Genomic DNA, 17,767 nt, shown 5'->3' on the forward strand with positions numbered 1-17,767 from the left:
CTCACCCCCCAGCAGATCGAGGAGACCCTTCGGTATTTCCGTGAGTGCCCCGTCCGGGGCGGTGGGGCTGGCGAGGGCAGCGGGCACAGGCAGGACTGGTGGCACTGGGCCGGGGCAGCGCAGGAGCTAATCCTGCTAATGGGATTGATGGGCTGGATTTCCTTGGCCAGAACATCCCGGGCTAATTCTGGGAGCAGCTTCTGCTGGGCTGAGTCGGATGCTCGAAGGCAGCCCCCGTTGTCTCCCGGGACCCCTGCCCTGTGCCGTGCCTCTCTGGGGTGGGACACTGGCAGGGGGACGGGTGCCGGTGACCCCCATGGCCACTGCCCCACCAAACCTGGAGTGGCCGAGGTGGGCACAGAGCCACTGCTGCCAGCAAAGCCCCCGGAGCGGTGGGGTGTGGGTGCCTGGGGGGAGACACTCACAGCCCCCATGGTCGCGGGGGGCGATGCCCTGTGGTGATGCAGCCAGCCCCGCTCAGGGTGCGGGGTCGAGGGTCAGCGGCGGGGGGACAGGGGGATTATCTCTGCTTTGTGTCTGCCTCTGGCCCACGCGTGACGGGGACGGGATTAGAGCAAGGGGCTGGGGGATGGATGTGGGGCAGCAGGAGACAGATGGGGCTGGGGGCCCAGCCAGCCTGCTGGCCCCGCTCCCACCCCCCTGCCTGCGGCAGGCTGCGCTGGGGACAACCCCCTGCCGTGCCCTGCTTCTGCTTGCAGCCTTCCCCATCCAGCTGCTCCCCTCCCTGTTCAGCAGGCAGCGGGGTGCAGCCCCCAGCCATCAGCACCCCCTACCCTGCAGCAACAGCGTAAGGGGTTGAGCCCCAAATCCCGTTTGCACGCCACAGGGCAGGGAGCAGGGCACTCAGCAGGACCCCAGGCACCCCCATCCCCTCCCCGTGGGCACAGCCCTGCTCAGCACTGGGTGCCCCACGGGTCGCGTTCCTCGGTGCCTCCAGTGCCACCGGCATGTGCTGGCGCGGAGGGGGCCCGCGCCGCCTCATCCCTTTACCCAAACCTCTAAGCCGCCATCAGAAATAGCCCCCTGTAATCTGCTTGTGCAGAGACGCAGGGGACCTGCCCGGAGGAGCAAATCCCTGGGGAGGGGATTAGGAAGAAGCGTCTCCTGCCCGTGGATGCCAAGATGCTCACTTGTGTCCTTGGGGTCCCTGGGGGTGGGTGCCCAGGTGAGCTGGCTGGGTCCCTGTCCTCCCACTCGGCAGAAACACCGGTGCAAGGAGGAGGGAGAGGCTGGGATGGAGGGTCCAGTGGTTACAGCAGGACGCGGTTTGGGTCAGGGTCCCAGCTGGTGGGGGTCCAGCAGGCAAATAAAAGCACCATGCGATGATGAGGGGCAGCTCCAGCCCCCAGCCTTGCCGATTCATCGATTAACTCGGTACTAATGAGAAACAACACTGGGACAGGTGATGGGGGCAGGCGGTGCCTACGTTGGCGTTACCAGCATCACGCTCAGTGCGTCGTGGTGCTGTGGCATGGGGTCTTCGGTGCAGCCCCGCTGCCCCCCCCAGCAGTGAGGCTTGTGTTACGTGCCAGCCAGCTCCTCCATAATTCAGCACGGGATGATTTATTCAGCTCTTCTGCTTCGGTGCTGCCTTCGCACAAGTGTGGTTGTGGGGGTGCTGAGTGTGCCAGCCAGGGAGCGTGGGGCAGCCTGGATGGGGCCCGGGGGGGCCCATGCTCAGAGTAGGGGGGTGCTGAGCAGGGCAGGTTGGAGGGGGATGGAAAAGCCCTTTGCTGGCTTGGGGACCTGGCAGGTCCCAGCACCGCACTGGGCACCCGCACATGCAGGATTTGCGGTGGGCTGTGTGGGACCCAGGCCTGCGGAAGCGGAGCAAGGCTGGCCTGGCACGGGGCAGGGAGCTGTGGCAAAGGCTGTACCCGGGCATAAGCCGGCCGTGCCGGGGACCCCAGCCCTGCAGCCCGGGGCTTGGGGGAAGGACCCGAGACCTCCCCTCGTCCCTCCTAAGGGGCAGAAGCCGCCGTCTGTGTGTGACCTGTTGGGTCAGCCCAGCGCAGCTGCTGCTCAGGGACCGGTGACCCCTCAGTGTCCCCTCTCGGTGGTCAGCACTCACCACCACCCGTGGGGACCCGCGTGCCCAGACCCCCCCACATCCACAGGCTGGGGGGCGAGAGGCGGGACACAGAGCCCAGCTGCACCAGCACCCCAGGGCTGAGCAGGATTGTCCCAGTGGGTCCCCAGGACGCCTGGGGTGCCTGATGGAGAGCATGCCCCGGGGACACCCTGACAGGGACCGTGTCCCCAAGGCCTTTCGGGGGAGCGTGCAGCAGCGAGCCTCCCCACGCCGCGGGGGGAGCGGGGGGAGCGGGGGGAGCCCCCGGCCCCGCCCCCAGCCCCGGCCCCGGCCCCGCCGCGGTGGGACGCTCCCGGCAGGTGCGCGGAGACGGGGCGACCCTATAAATAGGGGCGGGAGCGACCGGCTCGGCTCGGCTGGGCGGCTGCGGTGGGCTCGGCTCGGCACGGCACGGCTTGGTTCGGCTGCGGTGGGCTCGGCTCGGCACGGCTCGGTTCGGCTGCGGTGGGCTCGGCACGGCTTGGTTCGGCTGCGGTGGGCTGGGCTGAGCGGCTGCGGTGGGGTGCGCTGCGCTGCGGTGGGCTCGGCTCGGCACGGCTCGGCTCGGTTCGGCTGCGGTGGGCTCGGCTGAGCGGCTGCGGTGGGGTCGGCTGCGCTGCGCTGCGGTGGGCTCGGCTCGGCACGGCACGGCACGATGGAGATCTGGAGCAGCCCCGCCGCCTACGACGAGCTGAACGGGAACGCGGAGCGGGGCGCCGGCGCCGACCCCCTCGCCCGGGAGCTGGAGGAAGGTGAGGGCGGCTCGGGCCGGGGTCTCTCCCCCGGGCGGGTGCTGTGACCCCCCCCCCCCTCCCCGCCCGGTCCGTGCGTCTCCCGCCGCGGGGTGCGCAGCCCCGGCCCCCCTGACCGCGCCGGGTCCCTTGGGGGCCGCTGGGCCACCCTGAGCGCAGGGAGGGCTGTCCCCGCGGCGGGGAGCGGGCAGGGGGCCGGGGGGGGGGCATGGGGATGGGGCTGTGCCCCGCCGTGGGGCGCGGGTCCCCGCGTTGCGCCGGATCAGGCCCGCGGTGGGGCGGGGGTTGATGTGTTTGCCAGCGCTGCAGCCCCCGGTGCGTCCCAGGGCCTGCTGCTCGCTCAAACTGTAACGATGCTCATGCTCTAATTATTTCCAATTAATGGCTCAGGGGCCTGACGAGGTGCAGTCGGGGACCCCTGCAGGGCGCAGCCCCCGTTGGGGCGCGGGGAGGGGGGTGAGGCTGGGGCGGGGGTCAGCCCCTCTCCCCACAGACGTGCCCGCTGGGCTACGTGCCCACGGGGGTGCGGGGCCAGCACCCAGGGCAGTGGGGGACCCGGTGGGATGGGGGTGTCAGGTGGGGGCTTTGCCATGACAACACGTGCACGCCATTACACAACCCCGGCCGGGGCGTAATGGGATTTGTGTGACTGAGCCTCTCCAGTTAACCCACTTTGTCTGCCCAGCTGGGGAGTGTTGCCACGGCTGGGGGTGCAGGTTCTGAGTGCAGCCGGTGCTGCTCTGCAGGGGAAACTGAGGCACGGGCACTGGGGGCAGCTGGACATCAAAGGCGGTGCTGGGAGCAGCTGTGGGGTGCAGGCAGGGCCCAGGGTGCAGGCAGGGTCTGGGGCTTTGTGCTCACTGCCAGCTCGCTCCCACCGTGCAGCTGCCATCTGGGTGCGTGCCCAGCGCTGTCTGGCAGCTTCTGCAGGCACAGTTGGCAGGATTGGTGCTGGGGGGACAGACGTCCCCATCCTCACGCCACCTCTCCCTGCCAGAGACCCAGATAACGGCAGGGGAGGAGGCAGAGCTTTAGCTGGGGCCCAGCTTGATGCAGCTGCTCGATACAGAGATGACCTGCCTGCAACTGCTTGTGCCCTTGCACCGGCTTGTGCTCCTGCAGCTGCCTTTGCCCTGTGGCTCAGCGTGGATCGCTGCGCTGCTGCAGCTGGAGGGGCATCGGGTGGGTGTGGGGTGCAGCATCCTGAGAGGATGCACTCTGCCTTGGCCAGCTTCTCCAGGGAGAAACTAGGGCAGGGCTGGCTTCCCAGGGGGAGATCTGGGGGAGGGGGCTGGGGACAGATTGGAGGGGACGCTGCCTGTGAGCCCAGCTCGGTGTGGTGCCACCCACTGCTATTTATACTGGAGCTCCAGCCTGCTTTATGCCAGAGATGTCGCCTCTGATCCCATCTCTGCTGCCCGCCGTTCCCCATCCCTCCTTCCCGTATCCCTGTGTCCCATGGTGGGGCTGGCACTATGTCCAGACTGGGGTGGTGGGTGCAGCGAGGGGGGGGGGTCAGCATCTTTCCTGCTGCCCTAGGATGTGGGCAGGGTTGGGGGGCGAGGTGGGAACATCCCGTTTGCTGTGATGCTGTCACAGCTGTGAGCATCCCTGCCTGCCTCTGCCCTGCACCACGGCTGGTGCTGCCAAGCAGATAAAAACTCCTTTTTGGTGACCAGCACGGAGCAGCCTCGTGTCACCTGCAGCAGCCACCTCCTGTCCCCTCCACCATGCAGGGCAGCTGATGGGCAGCAGTGACATGGGGCAGGAGGCAGCAGGGGGACACAGTGCGGGGGGGTCTCACCCTTCTCCTTTCTCCCTTTTCCCCCAGTCCTGTGCACTGAGCGGGTGGTCAGGATCACAAAAACCTACCACGACATTGATGCTGTCACCAACCTGCTGGATGAGGTATGCTGGTCCCTGGCCTGGCGTGGGGACCGATGGGACCTCAGGGATGCAGGGGTGGGTGAGGGCTGGGGGGTAGGGGGCAGAGCAGGGGATGGGCCCTGGATGACACAGCCCTGCCCCTTGCAGAAGGAGCGGGACCTGGAGCTAGCAGCGCGCATCGGGCAGTCCCTGCTGAAGCAGAACCGGGGCCTGACTGAGCGCAACGAGCTGCTGGAGGAGCAGCTGGAGTTGGCCAAAGAGGAGGTAACGGCCCCTGGGGCTGGGGTCCTGGGCTCAGCCCCCTGTGTGCCTGGGGGCCAGGGGTGGCTGTGGTCCCCTCGACTGTGCCCTGAAAGCCCCTTCCCCTCCCAGATTGCGCAGCTGCGCCACGAGGTCTCCATGCGGGACGACCTGCTCCACTTCTACACCACCACGACGGAGGAGAGCGAGCCCACCTCCACCACCTCCACACCGTGAGTGGGGGTCCCTGTCCCACCGCTCGCCCAGGGCAGGGCTGCTCCTGGGGGGCTGTGCAGGTGCAGAAGCGTTGGGCAGGAGCCATCACCACCCTGGGGTAGCACCAGGGCTGGTGGTCCTTTCCCTCCCACGGCAGCCGTGGGTCCAGCCCCACAGAGCTGGGCTGCTGCAAATGCCTGCCTGGGAGCTGGGGGCAGGGTGCTGGGTGGGCAGCCCCATCCTGCCCACACTGCAGGTGCTCAGCGCCCTCCCTGCCATCTGCAGGCTGCGCCGGCACGAGTCCTCGCTGTCCCTGCAGCAGTACTTCCAGTACGACACGCTGCAGCAGAAACTCAAGTGCCTGGAGGAGGAGAACCAGAAGCTTCGCATGGAGGTGAGCGGAGCCGGCTGGTGGGACGCCCCTCTCTGTGCCCACCTCTGCCCCACTCGCTGCTGGGGGCCTGAGCTGGGCCCTGGGGAGGCTGCAGGTCCTGCCTGTCGCACTCAGCCCCTCCGACCCTCTCCCCCAGGCCACCAACATCGCAACCGAGACCTGTCGGTACGAGGACCAGGAGCAGCAGCTGATGATTGACTGTGTGGAGCAGTTCTGTACGTGGGGGTGGGCTCGCCGGGGGCAGCTCCTCTCCACGCTTGGGCTGGGGGGTCTGCAGGCACTGCCCAGCATTGCTGCATGGGCTGGGGCTGGGGGGCCGTGCCCTGGTGCTGATGGACCCTGGGTCTCCCCCAGCCGAAGCGAGCCAGCAGGTGGTTTACCTTTCCAACGAGCTGGCCCGCAAGGCGGAGGACACGGCGCGGCAGCAGGAGGACATCAGCCAGCTCCTGGCGCAGGTCGCGGACCTGCAGCAGAAGTGCCGCACGGTGAGTGTCCCCTGCCCGTGCCGGGGGGTGCCAGGGGAGCACGGGGCACAGCCCCCTGACCTGCCCACTCTGTCCACAGTACGGCTCGGAGGTGGAGGAGCTCCAGCAGCACCTGGCTGTGGCCAAGGAGGTGCAGCAACAGCTGCGGATGGAGGTGAGCCCTGCAAGGGTCCCGCTGTGGGTGCCTCAGCTGCTGGGGGGTCCTGTTCTGCCGGGGCCATGCCTGAGCTGTGCCCGTGCCCGCAGCTGCGGGACCTGCAGGAGAAGTACACGGAGTGTGGCGGGATGCTGCAGGAGGCCCAGGAGGAGGTCAAGAGCCTGCGCAGCCGCAGCCTGCCCAACAGCACCGTCAGCCGCTACGGCGCACCCAGCCTCCTGCCCGTGGTGAGCGGGGGGCACGGGCAGGGTGGGGGGGTGGAGGGCTCCGCTCTCCCCTCTGCTGACACCGGGTCTCCCATGTCTCCAGGACTCGCTGGCGGCTGAGATCAAGGGGACGATGAGGAAGGGGGCAGACAGCTCCTCCTCGGACTACAAGTGAGTGCTGGCAGCGGTGGCTTGTGCTGGCCCATGAGGCAGGGTCTGGGGGGGCTGGCTCAAGGGTCCGTCCCTGCCCGCAGGAGCTACCGGCGCGTCTTTGAGACGGTGAAAGCGGTGAACCAGGCGGCCAAAGCCAAGTCTTGCTCAGAGTCTCCCCACAACATGCCGGGCTCCAAGCAGTTGTCAGCTGCCACCTCCGGAGGGGCCAGCACCCCCCACACCAGCTGCTCCGGCCCAGGGGGCACCCAGTGAGTGCTGCAGCGGGAATGGGCTGGGCGGGATGGAGCTGGGCTCTTGGCGAGATGTTGATCCCATCGGAGCATTAATCAATGTGGCCAGCCTGGGGAGGGGGTGGGGGGCATGCGCGGCTGGATCCTGCTGCTGGCTGGGGTCTGGCATGGTGCGGGGTGGTGCAGGACTGTGGCCCCAAGCACCCTAATGTGCGCCCGCTGGCAGGGCCGAGGGGGCCGGAGAGGAGCCCCGGGTGGCCCCCGGGCAGCAGGACCTGGAGGCAGCGGTGCAGCGGCTGTCGGTGCGGCAGCAGAGCCATGCCTCGGAGGAACGTTCCTTCTTCGAGGCCGAGCGGGAGCGCAAGCTTTGGCGGCTGAGGGATGGCGAGAGCTCCAGTGGCTTCCTCACCCCCAATGAGAGCATCATCTCCACCGGGACCAACTACTCAGGGGGCTCGGAGCTCACCGCTGGCTCCGGCTTTTCCCTCAGCTCCCTCACCTACCTGCCTGACAAGCTGCAGATTGTGAAGCCCCTGGAAGGTGAGGGGGTGGGGGACTTCCCAGTGTGCAGAGCTGGAGGTGCTGGGGGGGTCCCACGACACCAGCTGATCCCCCCTGGCTGTGTCCCTCCCCACCCAGGCTCTGTGACTCTCCACCACTGGCAGCAGCTGGCACGGCCCAACCTGGGTGGGATCCTGGTGCCCCGTCCCGGGGTGCTCACCAAAGACTTCAGGCAGCTGGACATTGACCTGGAGGAGGTCTACAGCCTCAACGACCTGGAGGAGGACGACGTGGACGCCGGCTCCTTCCAGCTGCTCCCTACCTCAACGCCTGCCAAAGCCAAGGAGCGCCCCGGGGGTGAGCGCGGGGCAAGGGGCCGGAGGGGACGCGGCCCCCAGGATGCTCCTGCCCTCCTGCCCAGGCTGTCCCCTACCCCCCGCCGCCCTCTCCCCCCCTCTTGCAGCAGCCTGTCCCTGCCCCGCATCTGTCCCCGCAGGGATGCTCCTGCAGCCGCACCTGCAGGAGGGCTGTCCCGCAGCTGGCATGCGAGTGTGCCCGGCCGCCTGCAAGGGACAGGTCTGGGAGCAGCCTCGGGTCCTGCTCCCAGTTGTGCTCAGAGCAAGCGCCGGAGCTAACTGCTGCTGGAGCTGTGCCCCGTGCATGCAGCTTTCTGCTGGGGGTGGCAGCTCCCAGCCCAGCTTCGCCCCCCCTCTGCCCAGAGCCCAGCTCCCCGTCTGTGTCGTGCCGCCCCCCCCTCCCTGTTAACCCCGTGTCTCCTGTCCCTTCCAGTGTTCCTCTCTGTTAACAACCTTCCCCAGACCCTGTCTACCTTCACCATCACCACCTGCCACATCCTCCACCCCACCACTGAGATCACCACTGTGACACCCAGGTAAGGCGCGTGGCCCCCCCACCGCCTGCACTGCCACCCCAGCCCCCTGCCCTCCCCCAGCCCTCTCCTCTCCTCATGCCTGGCCCTGTGCAGCTCGAAGCCGCCTGCAGCCCCTGAGCCACGCCTGGCGCTTGAAATGTCCCCAAATGTGGTTGCATGAGTGGCTGTGTGCCTGGGGATGTGCACCCGCCAGGCTGCTGGGACCAGCCCCCCCCCTCTGTGCTGCAGCACCCCCATGGGAAGGAAAGCCTGGACCACAGGTCCCCAGGGATGGAGCAGCGTTGGCTCCTGGCACCGGCAGGGACTTTCCTTCCCTGGGAGCAGACGTGGCTTCCTCCTCCCTGCACTTGTGCATCAGCCAGGACCTTTCCCCCAGCCAGGCACTGGGCTGCCCCTTAATTAATGAGCACTGTTACTTAGCCCTAATGAGCCCCTCCAAGGCTTGTTGGGGGCTGGTGTGAGCTGGAGTTCACTGCGCTGTTAGACAAAACCCTGCATGTTTGCAAAATGCTTGTGGAGCAGCAACCGCGACCTGTCCCCTCCTGGCTGCCTGGGAGCTGTGGGGGGGACCATGGCTGCAGCCCCCCCCCCCAGCACCGTGCCATCAGCTTGGGGGCCCTGGGCAATGCTGCAAGCATGGGGGTCTCCCATTAGCTGAATGGAGCATGTGAGAAGGAGGAAAGGGGGCCCTGCTCTGCCTGAGGGCCCCCCCCCCCCGACACCTGCGGCAGCATCCCCCAGGACAGGACCCCCCACTGACCGCCACTTCTCCTCTCTCTTCCCCTCCAGTCTGTATAACGCCGTCGTGCCTTCTTGTGGGCCCTTTGCGGGGCTGAGCCCTGGCAGCCCCTCACCGGACCTGTCTTACCCCACTCTGACACCTGGCCCCGGACCCCCGAGCACCCCCCTGGGACTTGTCAGGCTCTTGCTGGTGCAGGGCATCTCTGCCTCAGTGCCAGGATTGGGGCCGCAGTGGCCCCTCCAGCTCCCCTCCCAGGACCTCCAGCACGCTGACACCCGGCCCTTCCCTGCGCCCGGGGGGCAGGACAGACCCCCACCCAGGAGCAGCATCTTCAGCTTGAACCTGGTGGAGAATCTGCGGCGTCTGGGGCTGGACAAGGTGGTGGCCAGAGGGGAGATGTCCTACGCCCGAGTGGAGCGTGGGAGAGCCCGGGGCGTGCTGACCTGACGGTGCTGCGGAGCCCCCAAGCTCAGGATGAGACTCGTCCCCTTTGTCCCCATCCACTGGGAATGGAGATGGGCCAGGCTGTCAGCCTCAGCCCTGGTGCTGCCCCAGGACCTGCAGCACCCCCAGCCCCGGATCGAGGGGCTTTGCCCTGGCTGCGAGGACAGACCCCTGTGGTGCCCCGTGGCCCCAGTGCGATGCTCCCTGGCCCCGTGTTACGCTGGGGCAGGGGTCCTGTGTACCTGGAGCTGTGTGTGGTGATGCTGGGGGGGGGCAGCTCTGGGCAGGGGGTTCTGGCTCTCCCTGTTCCCCCACTGGGGGGGTACGGACCCTTCGCAGGAGCCACTTGCTGGCAATAAACTGTTCCTACTTCTGTGGAGCCTGTTGGAGGAGCAAAGGGCAGCTCGGCCCTTTGGGGGGCTCGGGAGGACCAGTCTGGGCCGAGGTGAGACCTCCCACCCCAGGCCCAGCATCTCGGCTGGCTTTTAAAGGGAATAGTGGTTTTAAACGTTTTCCTGCCCATGCAATAGCAGTAGCAGCAGCCCCCCCCCTGGCTCGGGAGACACCGGTGGTGGGTATTTCTCAGGATGTAGCGGTTGCTCCGGCCGTGCCCCGTCCTCTGTTAAATAAATGTGAAGTCACGAAGCAGCTCATGCGGTGTGCCATGTCTCTGCTGTTGCATCTCTCTGCCCTGCGCTTCCTGGTGGGGTTGGGGGTGAAGCCCACCTGACTGTGCCCCCTCCCAGCTCTTCCCAGCAAAGACACGAGCAGCAGCAGCCGTAGTGCCAAAGCTTTATTGCGGGAAGAGACATGCACCGAGCGTGCCGGTGCTGTGCACAGCGTGGCCAGCCCAGCAGCTACACGGCATCGGGGGAGTCCTCGGCGCTGCGGCGGCCGAAGTCCATCCAGTCGGGGTAGTAGTGGTCGTGCAGAGCCTCCATCCCCTTGTCCCCGTGCACGTAGCCCTTGTGGTCACTCAGCTCTGCTGGGACAAGGGCAGCAGGTTAGAGCTGCCCCGGGCTGGGAGCTGGCATGGGGGGGGGGGGCGGGGGCTGGGCTGTGCCTTATGGAGCCCCCCGAGGGCTGCCCACCCTGTGCATCCCGGTACCTGTGAAGATGTGGGGCAGGAACTGGACGAGGTGCTTCTGCTCCTGGGACAGGGAGTCGGGCCAGTCCCGCCGGATCAGGCTGGCGGGGGGCTGGTGGGGGTCCCGTGCAGTGCCTGGCGCCTCCGCTGCGGGCCGGCACAGGCAGGCGGTCACCACGATGGTGAGGGTGAGGCTGATGCACACCACCTTCATGGCTGGCGAGACCGAGTGGGGAAGGAGAGCAGGGGGCTGCAGCCACCGAACCGAGGACACGTGCTCAGCTTGCGGTGAGGGGAGCAGGGTGCTTGTCCCCAGGATATGGCCAGTTCCCAAGTCCCCTCTGTCCCTCCCAATGGGCCCCTTAGTCCCCTCATCCCTCCCATGTAGTCTGCAAGCCTTCTCCATCCCTCTCTCCCGGCTGGTCCCCAAATCCCCATGAGCCATAGAATCAAGTTGGGGGGATCCATAAGGACCATCAAGTCCAACTCCCTGCTCCTTGCAGGAATACCGAAAACTAAACCATATGACTAAACGTGTTGTTCAAATGCTCCTTGAACTTGTCCCCATGGTATGGCCAGTCCCCAAGTCCTCTCTGCACCTCTCATCTGGTTCCCAAGTCTACTCTGTCCCTTCTGTCTGGACCCTGAGTCCTCTCCATTCCTCTCACCTCACCCCCAAATCGCCTCTGACCCTCTCACCTTGTCCCCAAGTCCCCTCTGTCCCTCCCGTCTGGTCCCCAAGTCCCCTCTGTCCATCTTGGCTGGACCCCAAATCCCCTCCTTCCCTCTTCACCTCGTCGCCAAGTTTCCTCCATCCCTCTCATCTAGTGCCCTCCATCCCTTCTGTCTGGTACCAAGGTCCCTCCTACCCTCCCATTTGGACCCCAAGTCCCCTCCACCCCTCTCACCTGGTCCCCAAGTCCCCTCTGTCCCTCCCATCTGGTCCCCAAGTCCCCTCCATCCCTCTTCACCTGGTCCACAAGTCCCCTCCACCCCTCTCACCGGTCCCCAAGCTCCCTCCGTTCCTCTCTCCCAGCCAGTCCCCGAGTGGCCTCTGGCCGGTCCCCCTGGTCCCCCTGGGACTCACCTGCTGGGTGTGGGGCTCGGAGGGGCGGGGGGCCGGGGGGTCTGTCCAGGGCGGCTCCAGCTCGGTCCCACTTTTAAAGGCGCTGCCACTGCTGCCCCACCCCGGGGCGGCTCCGCACCCCCCAGCGCCCCACGGGCACACGTATACGTGGCTGTAGGCGGTATGCATAAACAAACATATAACCGCTTTATCCAGCCATACCCATCCTCTACATGTGTGTATTTTATACATACACACATTTAGATCGATGTATACACACATACAGGTATATGTGTATAGCTACATATAAACATCCATAGGTATAGCATCTATACACATACAGATACATATATATATCTCGATACATATAAACATGTATAGCTGTAGCTATAGCTCTCTGTGTGTATATAGCTATATATATTGCATGTACACATGTGTATGCATAGACTGAGTGCCCATATAAATACACGCACACACATGCACAGCCTGATAGTGCTGTATCCATAGATACACATGCATATGTCCATATACATACGCATACATGCACATATACAGATATAGGTACTTGTATACACATATAGGTATGTTCATATATAGCTACATATGGATGTATGGAAATATAAATCTAGGTGGAGTTAGCTGCAGGGTACTTAGCCTTGGCTGCACGTATGTATATAGAAAAGTATAGCTATTTATCTAGCTGAACACACGCACACACCTATACATACCTATCTATATACCCACATACATACTTAGAAATACTTCGAGTTCTGTATATACATACATATACACAAACACGCAGATATTTATGCATGTAAATACATATATCCATGCATATATAACTAACTAAAGGATACAGATGTAGCTGCAGATGTATATATAGATGTATATACATACATGTAGATCTAGACAGAAATATACTGTTAGAGTTCGGGGTGTGTGTGAGGTGATTGCTCCCGTGTTTAGTCTGTCTGTCCGCCATGCATTCATGCATAGACAGATGACTGTATACATCTATATGTACGCATACAGATGTATGTGTGTAGGTAGGTTTATTTGCAAGGCAGCTGTATGGAGCCATTGGCCACAGCACTGTGTGTGCACACATACCTGTATATGTGTAGGTGTGTATAATTTATATCTTTGTGTTTAAATAGATGCATAATTAAATGCATACACAGCTTATACATACACACATATGTATAGCTCCATCTAGACAGAAATGGAGGTATAGCTACAAAGGTATAGCTATAGATACAACCGATAGCTGTACATACAGCTGTAATTTGCCCCAGTGTGTGTGTGTGTGTACACACATGTATGTGTGGCTGTCTGCGTATATACGTGTATGTGTGGAGACTATATGGGGCAACCTGCCCCAGTGGCATGTGTGTGTTGCTGTCTGTGTACATGTTATATGTTTATATGTATACACACACACATATTATGCACATACAATAGGGGGCAATTGCCCCATATACTCTCCATCCACATAAACATACGTGTGCACATTTGTCTGTATCTATATGTATACATATGCATATGTATGTATATTAAGATTGCTACATAAGCTATACTGTACCTAATATATAGCTCAAGCTATACTGCACCTATTATACGTGTAAGTCTCTACATATATATGCATGTCTACATATACATCTGTGTGTGTATATAGACACACACGTATCTACCTACATACCTACATCTATGTCTGTATATATGTATCCATACATGTATTTCCGCCCATTTCTGCAGCTCTGGTGTCCGTCCCCCCCCCCCCCATTTCTGCAGCTCTGTTGTGTGTCCCTCCCCCACTCTGAAAAGCTTTGGGGTGTTGTGGCACGGGTGGGCACTGCTCCCTGCTTCTGTCCATGCACAGCCACCAACCCCAGCGCCCTGGTTGGGGGTACGCCATGCCCACCCCAAGGCTCAGCACCACCCAGCACAGCCCCCCCAGCACCACCCCGCCCCCCGGTAAATCCTTTGCTGCCACCACCCTTTTCTTCCAATATTGATAGTTCCTCTTCCCTCTATTTACCCTCATCTTTGCAGGGAACATTTGTCTCCCTCCTTCAATAAAATGTGTGGGAGTGACATGCCACGGATGGGGGGGGGCACGTCACCACCAGCCCGTGCCCCCGGTGCTCAGGGGGGCTGGTATCGCTGCTCCCCAAACGGCCCCGGAATAAATGGGCTTTAAATGGGCAGGAAGGCGGCGGCGCTCGGCACCCCCCTGCTCGGCAGCGGTCAATCGCTCGCTCTGCCGAGTGGTTTTTTGAAAAGGAACAAACAAATTGTTTTGCAATTTCTCATTTTAATGCTCATCTGGGCCAAATGAGCCGTCAGGGTGATGGGAAGGCAGCGGCCACTTCCTCCAGTGCGATGGGCTCCGCAGCCCCTTGACGCAGGTTGGTAGCTGGGGGGGGTCGATTCTGCCAGCCCTGGTTGCACCGCGAAGGTCGGGTCTATGACGGCTGCTGCTTAGAGCATCGCTCGCCTCTGCCCAGGCTTCTGGCCCGTGCTGGCAGAGGGATGCTGGGCCAAGCCGGTGCCTCCATCTTTCAGGGCTGTGAGCTGCCTGGCAAAGCCCAGCAAGGAGAAATCCCGGCTCCGTGCGCTCAGCGAGGCTCCAGCGCAGGCTGGGGAAGCTGGATTTTGGAGCGGAACCAGCTCGGAGATTGCATGGCGTGGTGCTGCGGCACATGCACGTGCTCCAGTGTGAGCGCCGGCCACAGCGCTGCCAGCGCTTGCTTGCCGGGGTGCCGGCAGCCCTCCAGGTCCCCGGCCTCCACAGAGCACCCCGAGGTGCTTTGCGTTACTGGAACAATTTGGTTTTCAAGAGCGAAGTCTCCCAGGAAAGTTAAATGGCAAAGCAAACCGAGCGCTCTGCCGCAGCACCTGGAAAAAGGCTGGAAAATCAGGCTCGTTGCAGGTAGCGAGTGATGGGATGCAACGCTGTTCTTTGGAAAGTGCCAGAAGCACAAGTGGCTGCCCAGGTCAGCTCCCTGCCTTCCAACCGCCGCTGCGCAGGGTGCCAGCCTCATCAGAGCACCCTGGCCCTCGCAGCCAGCGGGCTTGGGTCTGCGGGGGCGCCAGCATCGCCAGCCGCGGGATGGACAGGGCCAGGCTGCCCCGCAGGGACACTCACGGACTTTCTGCTGCTGTCGTACAGGCGGTGGCACACTTCACATCGCTCTGGTGCAGCCCCTGTAACCAGAACTGCTCTAACAGGGCACGTTTTATCTGAGGGGCTTCACTCTTGCTTGCTGGGGGTCTCCCAAGCTCGGAGAGAAGCGCCCCTCAGCCCATGCGTGGTGGCAGAGCGGGGACCCGGGTGGCAGATCCCCCCCTCGCCGCAGCCGTTTGTCCCTGCCAGAAGCAGAAGTGCTGACCCACCCGAAGGGAACACAGCACGTTCAGAACTCCGGCCCAGGAAGGGAATGACTCAACACCCACACACTCACAGGCGGTTTTCCTCAGCTCCGCGCAAGGCACAGCACCCAGGCTGCTCCTCTTCCCACTCCCACAGCGCTCCCGGGGCTGCACATCCCACCCTGGTGCTGCTCCAGAAGCACCGAGCCAGCCTCACTGCTAACAGAAAGCGAGGCACTTTGGCTCCGGAAAGCAACGGAACACACCAAGCGAATGCTTTTGAAAACCATTTTTATTTAAATAAGACTTTAAATACATTACATAAAACATTAAAAATTAAACCAAAAATCTGTTACTTCACAGAGCATTAGGCAGCAGCTGCTAGTAACACATAAGCTCTGCAGCTCTCTACAATGATACTCATTACATTAGTCCAAAATTGATCCCTTGTCAAAAGTTTAACCCAAATTCCTTCCAGTACACCAGCCCGGTATCTTGGGGCTTGGAGGATACCAGCATCTGCCAGGCCTGAACTGCAGACATCCAGCCTTGAGGTCACTCTTCAGTTACTCCCTCTTGTTCAAAGTCAAGCTTCCCCAAATCCCTCTGCCACCAGGAGCCAACACTGCCTAGCGGGAAGGCGCTATCGCCCTGTGCCATGTCATGGCTCACGCTTGGTGCCTCGCTCTGTGTAGGACTGCGGGAGGCACCGTGAGTTACCGTCCATCGGGATGGAAGAGCAGCTGGACTGAGGAGCGATCCGGACAGTCTCTGGACTGACAGGCTGAGTCCCTTGGCTTAACTTGGAACATCTGGTTACTTTTAGCTTCAGGCTGGACCATGCCAAACGCCCGATTTACCTCTGTTAAATGAGGGACAGCAAGACGAGATAGCATGGGCTCTTGTCAGTTTATTACATCACTGAATTACACTAGTCCAGACTGAACAGTGGACCCAAGATTTTTACATTACATAAACCGGCTGGTTTTAAACTTATGACAAGGGAGAGATGGGAATTTCATGGTAAGGAAATCTTCTTGCATAAAGCTTCAGTGACCCACAGGCACTTAAAACCCATGGACTTTCAGCTGGTCGTCTTTAGCCAGTCCAATCTGTAAGAAAGAAAATGCACTTTACAGCACACCGAAGCAGAGAGACCTCTGTGCACATCTATACGCATCTACGCTACAGGCACCACAGAACTGTTGCGTTTCTGCTCCCCCCTAAAGTCTGGAACAAAGGTTAGATGGCTACTGCAAAACCTTGCCGGACGGTAGCTGCCTCAAGCAAGAATTTCAAGAACAGAGCGAGCTTCCTCCATCAGCCTGTTCTTCTAAAGCTAAGGGAATCAGAACCCGCATAGTTATTAACAAGGAAACTTGTGTTTGGGTTAGCAGGTAGCTGGCGCGTGCCGCACACCGCAGACTGCCTACCTCCACGAGGAACTGGCATATGTTCTTGCGCTGGTCACCTTGCAACTGAATCACTTCTCCATATTCGGGGTGCTCAATTACAGTACCATTGCAGGCGAATTTCTGCAACAAAGACCAACAGCCTCCTCAGGATTGACACCCACCGAAAACGCCGCCCCCGGCCCCCCCCTCCCTGTGCGGGCGAGGGGCTGCGCCAGGCTCCCCCCGCAGCACCCACCTTTTTGAAGGCTTTCACCAGTTTCTTTTTATCGTAATCATCCGCGATGCCCTGGACTGTGGTGAGGGTCTTCCTGCCGTTCCGCTGCTGGATCCTTATATGGATGTAGTCCTCAGTGCCGGCAGGGAGCAGGTCATCACCCTTACTTGCATCAGCAAAGGGGTCTGGGGGGAGAGCGCGCCCGTCAGCCCCCGGCCCGCCACCGCCCACTGGCCTTCCCACTGGCCGCCCCGCCTTCCCATTGGCCAGTCCGCCCGCCCGTCAGCGCCAGGCCCCGCCCTCCCCCCCCGCCGCGGCTGACGCAACCGGCCCCGGGCATAGCAACTGCGCCACGGGGCGGGGCCGCCCCAGGGCGGGGCCCCCAGGCCGCTCCCCCCCGGCCCGGCCCCGCCGCCGCACAAAGGGCCTCACCGAAGGGTTGGAGGTTCTGGATAGCGGACATACGATACGCTTCCCTTCCCTCGGCGGAGGCGGCGGCGGCGGAGCGGCGGGGCGGCGGCGGCGCGAGCGGGTCTCGGCGGAGGATGCTCTCGCGGCGGCGGCTGGAGACGCTGTCAGGGGGGCGGGACTGGCGCCGCCCGCTTTTATACCGCCTCCGTGTGACGCCAGCACGCACGGGAAGCGAGGGCGGTGATTGGTCGCCGAGCGATGGCGTCACGCCGCACGGGCGAGCGCGGCCGCGCCCCGGCTGGCGCGAGAGGCGCCGGGCGCATGCGCGTCGGGGGCGGCCGGGCGCGAGCGGGGCGGCGCGTGCGCAGTGCGGCGGGGGCCTGGCCGGGCCTGGCGGGGCCCGGGGCCGCGACGTGCCCGGGCCGGGGGGTCCCTGAGGGGCTGAGCCCCGCCCCGTCCCCGCCGACCCCGTCCCCTGAGCGGCCCCGGCCGCCGCCTCTGTCCCCCGGGCGGCCCGGCGCTGCGGCGGGCTGGCGGGCGGCGCGGCCGTGGGAGCCGGGCTCAGGCCTTTGGGTGCAGGACCCCCGGGGTGGGACAGGGCCTCAGGGGTGGGACACGGCCCTTGGGTGCGGGGTGGGACGCCTGGTGGGACGGGACCCCAGGGTGAGACACGGCCCTTGGGTGCAGGACCCCCGGGTGGGACCGGGCCTCAGGGTGAGACGGGCCTTTGGGTGCATTTGGGACCCCTGATGTGATCGGGGTTGAGGGGTGAGGCATGGCCTTTGGGTGC

The 17,767-nt window shown here is 63.0% G+C and overlaps 3 protein-coding genes across 4 annotated transcripts; 1 reads left to right on the plus strand and 2 right to left on the minus strand.

Moving 5' to 3' along the window:
• Positions 1-2,633: 2,633 nt before the first annotated feature.
• Positions 2,634-10,065, plus strand: HAP1 (huntingtin associated protein 1). Of its 2 annotated transcripts, XM_037411165.1 has the most exons (15): positions 2,634-2,844; positions 4,676-4,752; positions 4,879-4,995; positions 5,104-5,204; positions 5,473-5,581; positions 5,718-5,796; positions 5,936-6,066; positions 6,146-6,220; positions 6,313-6,450; positions 6,533-6,600; positions 6,684-6,851; positions 7,060-7,373; positions 7,473-7,691; positions 8,124-8,226; positions 9,016-10,065. In XM_037411165.1, the coding sequence occupies exons 1-15, from the start codon at positions 2,748-2,750 to the stop codon at positions 9,413-9,415; spliced, it is 2,196 nt and encodes a 731-aa protein (XP_037267062.1). In that variant the 5' UTR covers positions 2,634-2,747; the 3' UTR covers positions 9,416-10,065. The 2 variants fall into 2 exon arrangements, with proteins under 2 accessions (XP_037267062.1, XP_037267063.1); XM_037411166.1 differs by lacking the exon at positions 8,124-8,226 and having other exon boundaries at positions 9,016-9,180.
• A 151-nt stretch (positions 10,066-10,216) lies between these two features.
• On the minus strand, positions 10,217-10,728 carry LOC119158803 (gastrin/cholecystokinin-like peptide). The gene is made up of 2 exons (XM_037411168.1): positions 10,521-10,728; positions 10,217-10,394 (listed from the first exon to the last, which is right to left on the minus strand). The coding sequence occupies exons 1-2, from the start codon at positions 10,711-10,713 to the stop codon at positions 10,270-10,272; spliced, it is 318 nt and encodes a 105-aa protein (XP_037267065.1). The 5' UTR covers positions 10,714-10,728; the 3' UTR covers positions 10,217-10,269.
• Positions 10,729-15,827: 5,099 nt separating this feature from the next.
• On the minus strand, positions 15,828-17,149 carry EIF1 (eukaryotic translation initiation factor 1). Its single transcript, XM_037411167.1, has 4 exons — positions 16,999-17,149; positions 16,588-16,751; positions 16,371-16,472; positions 15,828-16,049 (listed from the first exon to the last, which is right to left on the minus strand). Exons 1-4 carry the CDS (start codon positions 17,027-17,029, stop codon positions 16,005-16,007), a joined length of 342 nt encoding a protein of 113 aa, XP_037267064.1. The 5' UTR covers positions 17,030-17,149; the 3' UTR covers positions 15,828-16,004.
• Between the last annotated feature and the right edge of the window lie 618 nt (positions 17,150-17,767).

Source organism: Falco rusticolus, chromosome 18 (assembly GCF_015220075.1).
Source record: "Falco rusticolus isolate bFalRus1 chromosome 18, bFalRus1.pri, whole genome shotgun sequence".
NCBI classification, from domain to species: domain Eukaryota; kingdom Metazoa; phylum Chordata; class Aves; order Falconiformes; family Falconidae; genus Falco; species Falco rusticolus.

Excerpts from the sequence above, each read along its gene's own strand:
- HAP1 (XM_037411165.1), top strand. The coding sequence starts at position 2,748 with ATGGAGATCTGGAGCAGCCCCGCCGCCTACGACGAGCTGAACGGGAAC. Across the intron at positions 6,601-6,683 it reads AGCTCCTCCTCGGACTACAA|GAGCTACCGGCGCGTCTTTG; the intron begins GTGAGTGCTGGC and ends CCCTGCCCGCAG. Across the intron at positions 7,374-7,472 it reads GATTGTGAAGCCCCTGGAAG|GCTCTGTGACTCTCCACCAC; the intron begins GTGAGGGGGTGG and ends CTCCCCACCCAG.
- LOC119158803 (XM_037411168.1), bottom strand. The coding sequence starts at position 10,713 with ATGAAGGTGGTGTGCATCAGCCTCACCCTCACCATCGTGGTGACCGCC. Across the intron at positions 10,395-10,520 it reads CCTGCCCCACATCTTCACAG|AGCTGAGTGACCACAAGGGC; the intron begins GTACCGGGATGC and ends TTGTCCCAGCAG.
- EIF1 (XM_037411167.1), bottom strand. The coding sequence starts at position 17,029 with ATGTCCGCTATCCAGAACCTCCAACCCTTCG. Across the intron at positions 16,473-16,587 it reads TGGTGAAAGCCTTCAAAAAG|AAATTCGCCTGCAATGGTAC; the intron begins GTGGGTGCTGCG and ends TCTTTGTTGCAG. Across the intron at positions 16,050-16,370 it reads TATGCCAGTTCCTCGTGGAG|ATTGGACTGGCTAAAGACGA; the intron begins GTAGGCAGTCTG and ends TCTTTCTTACAG.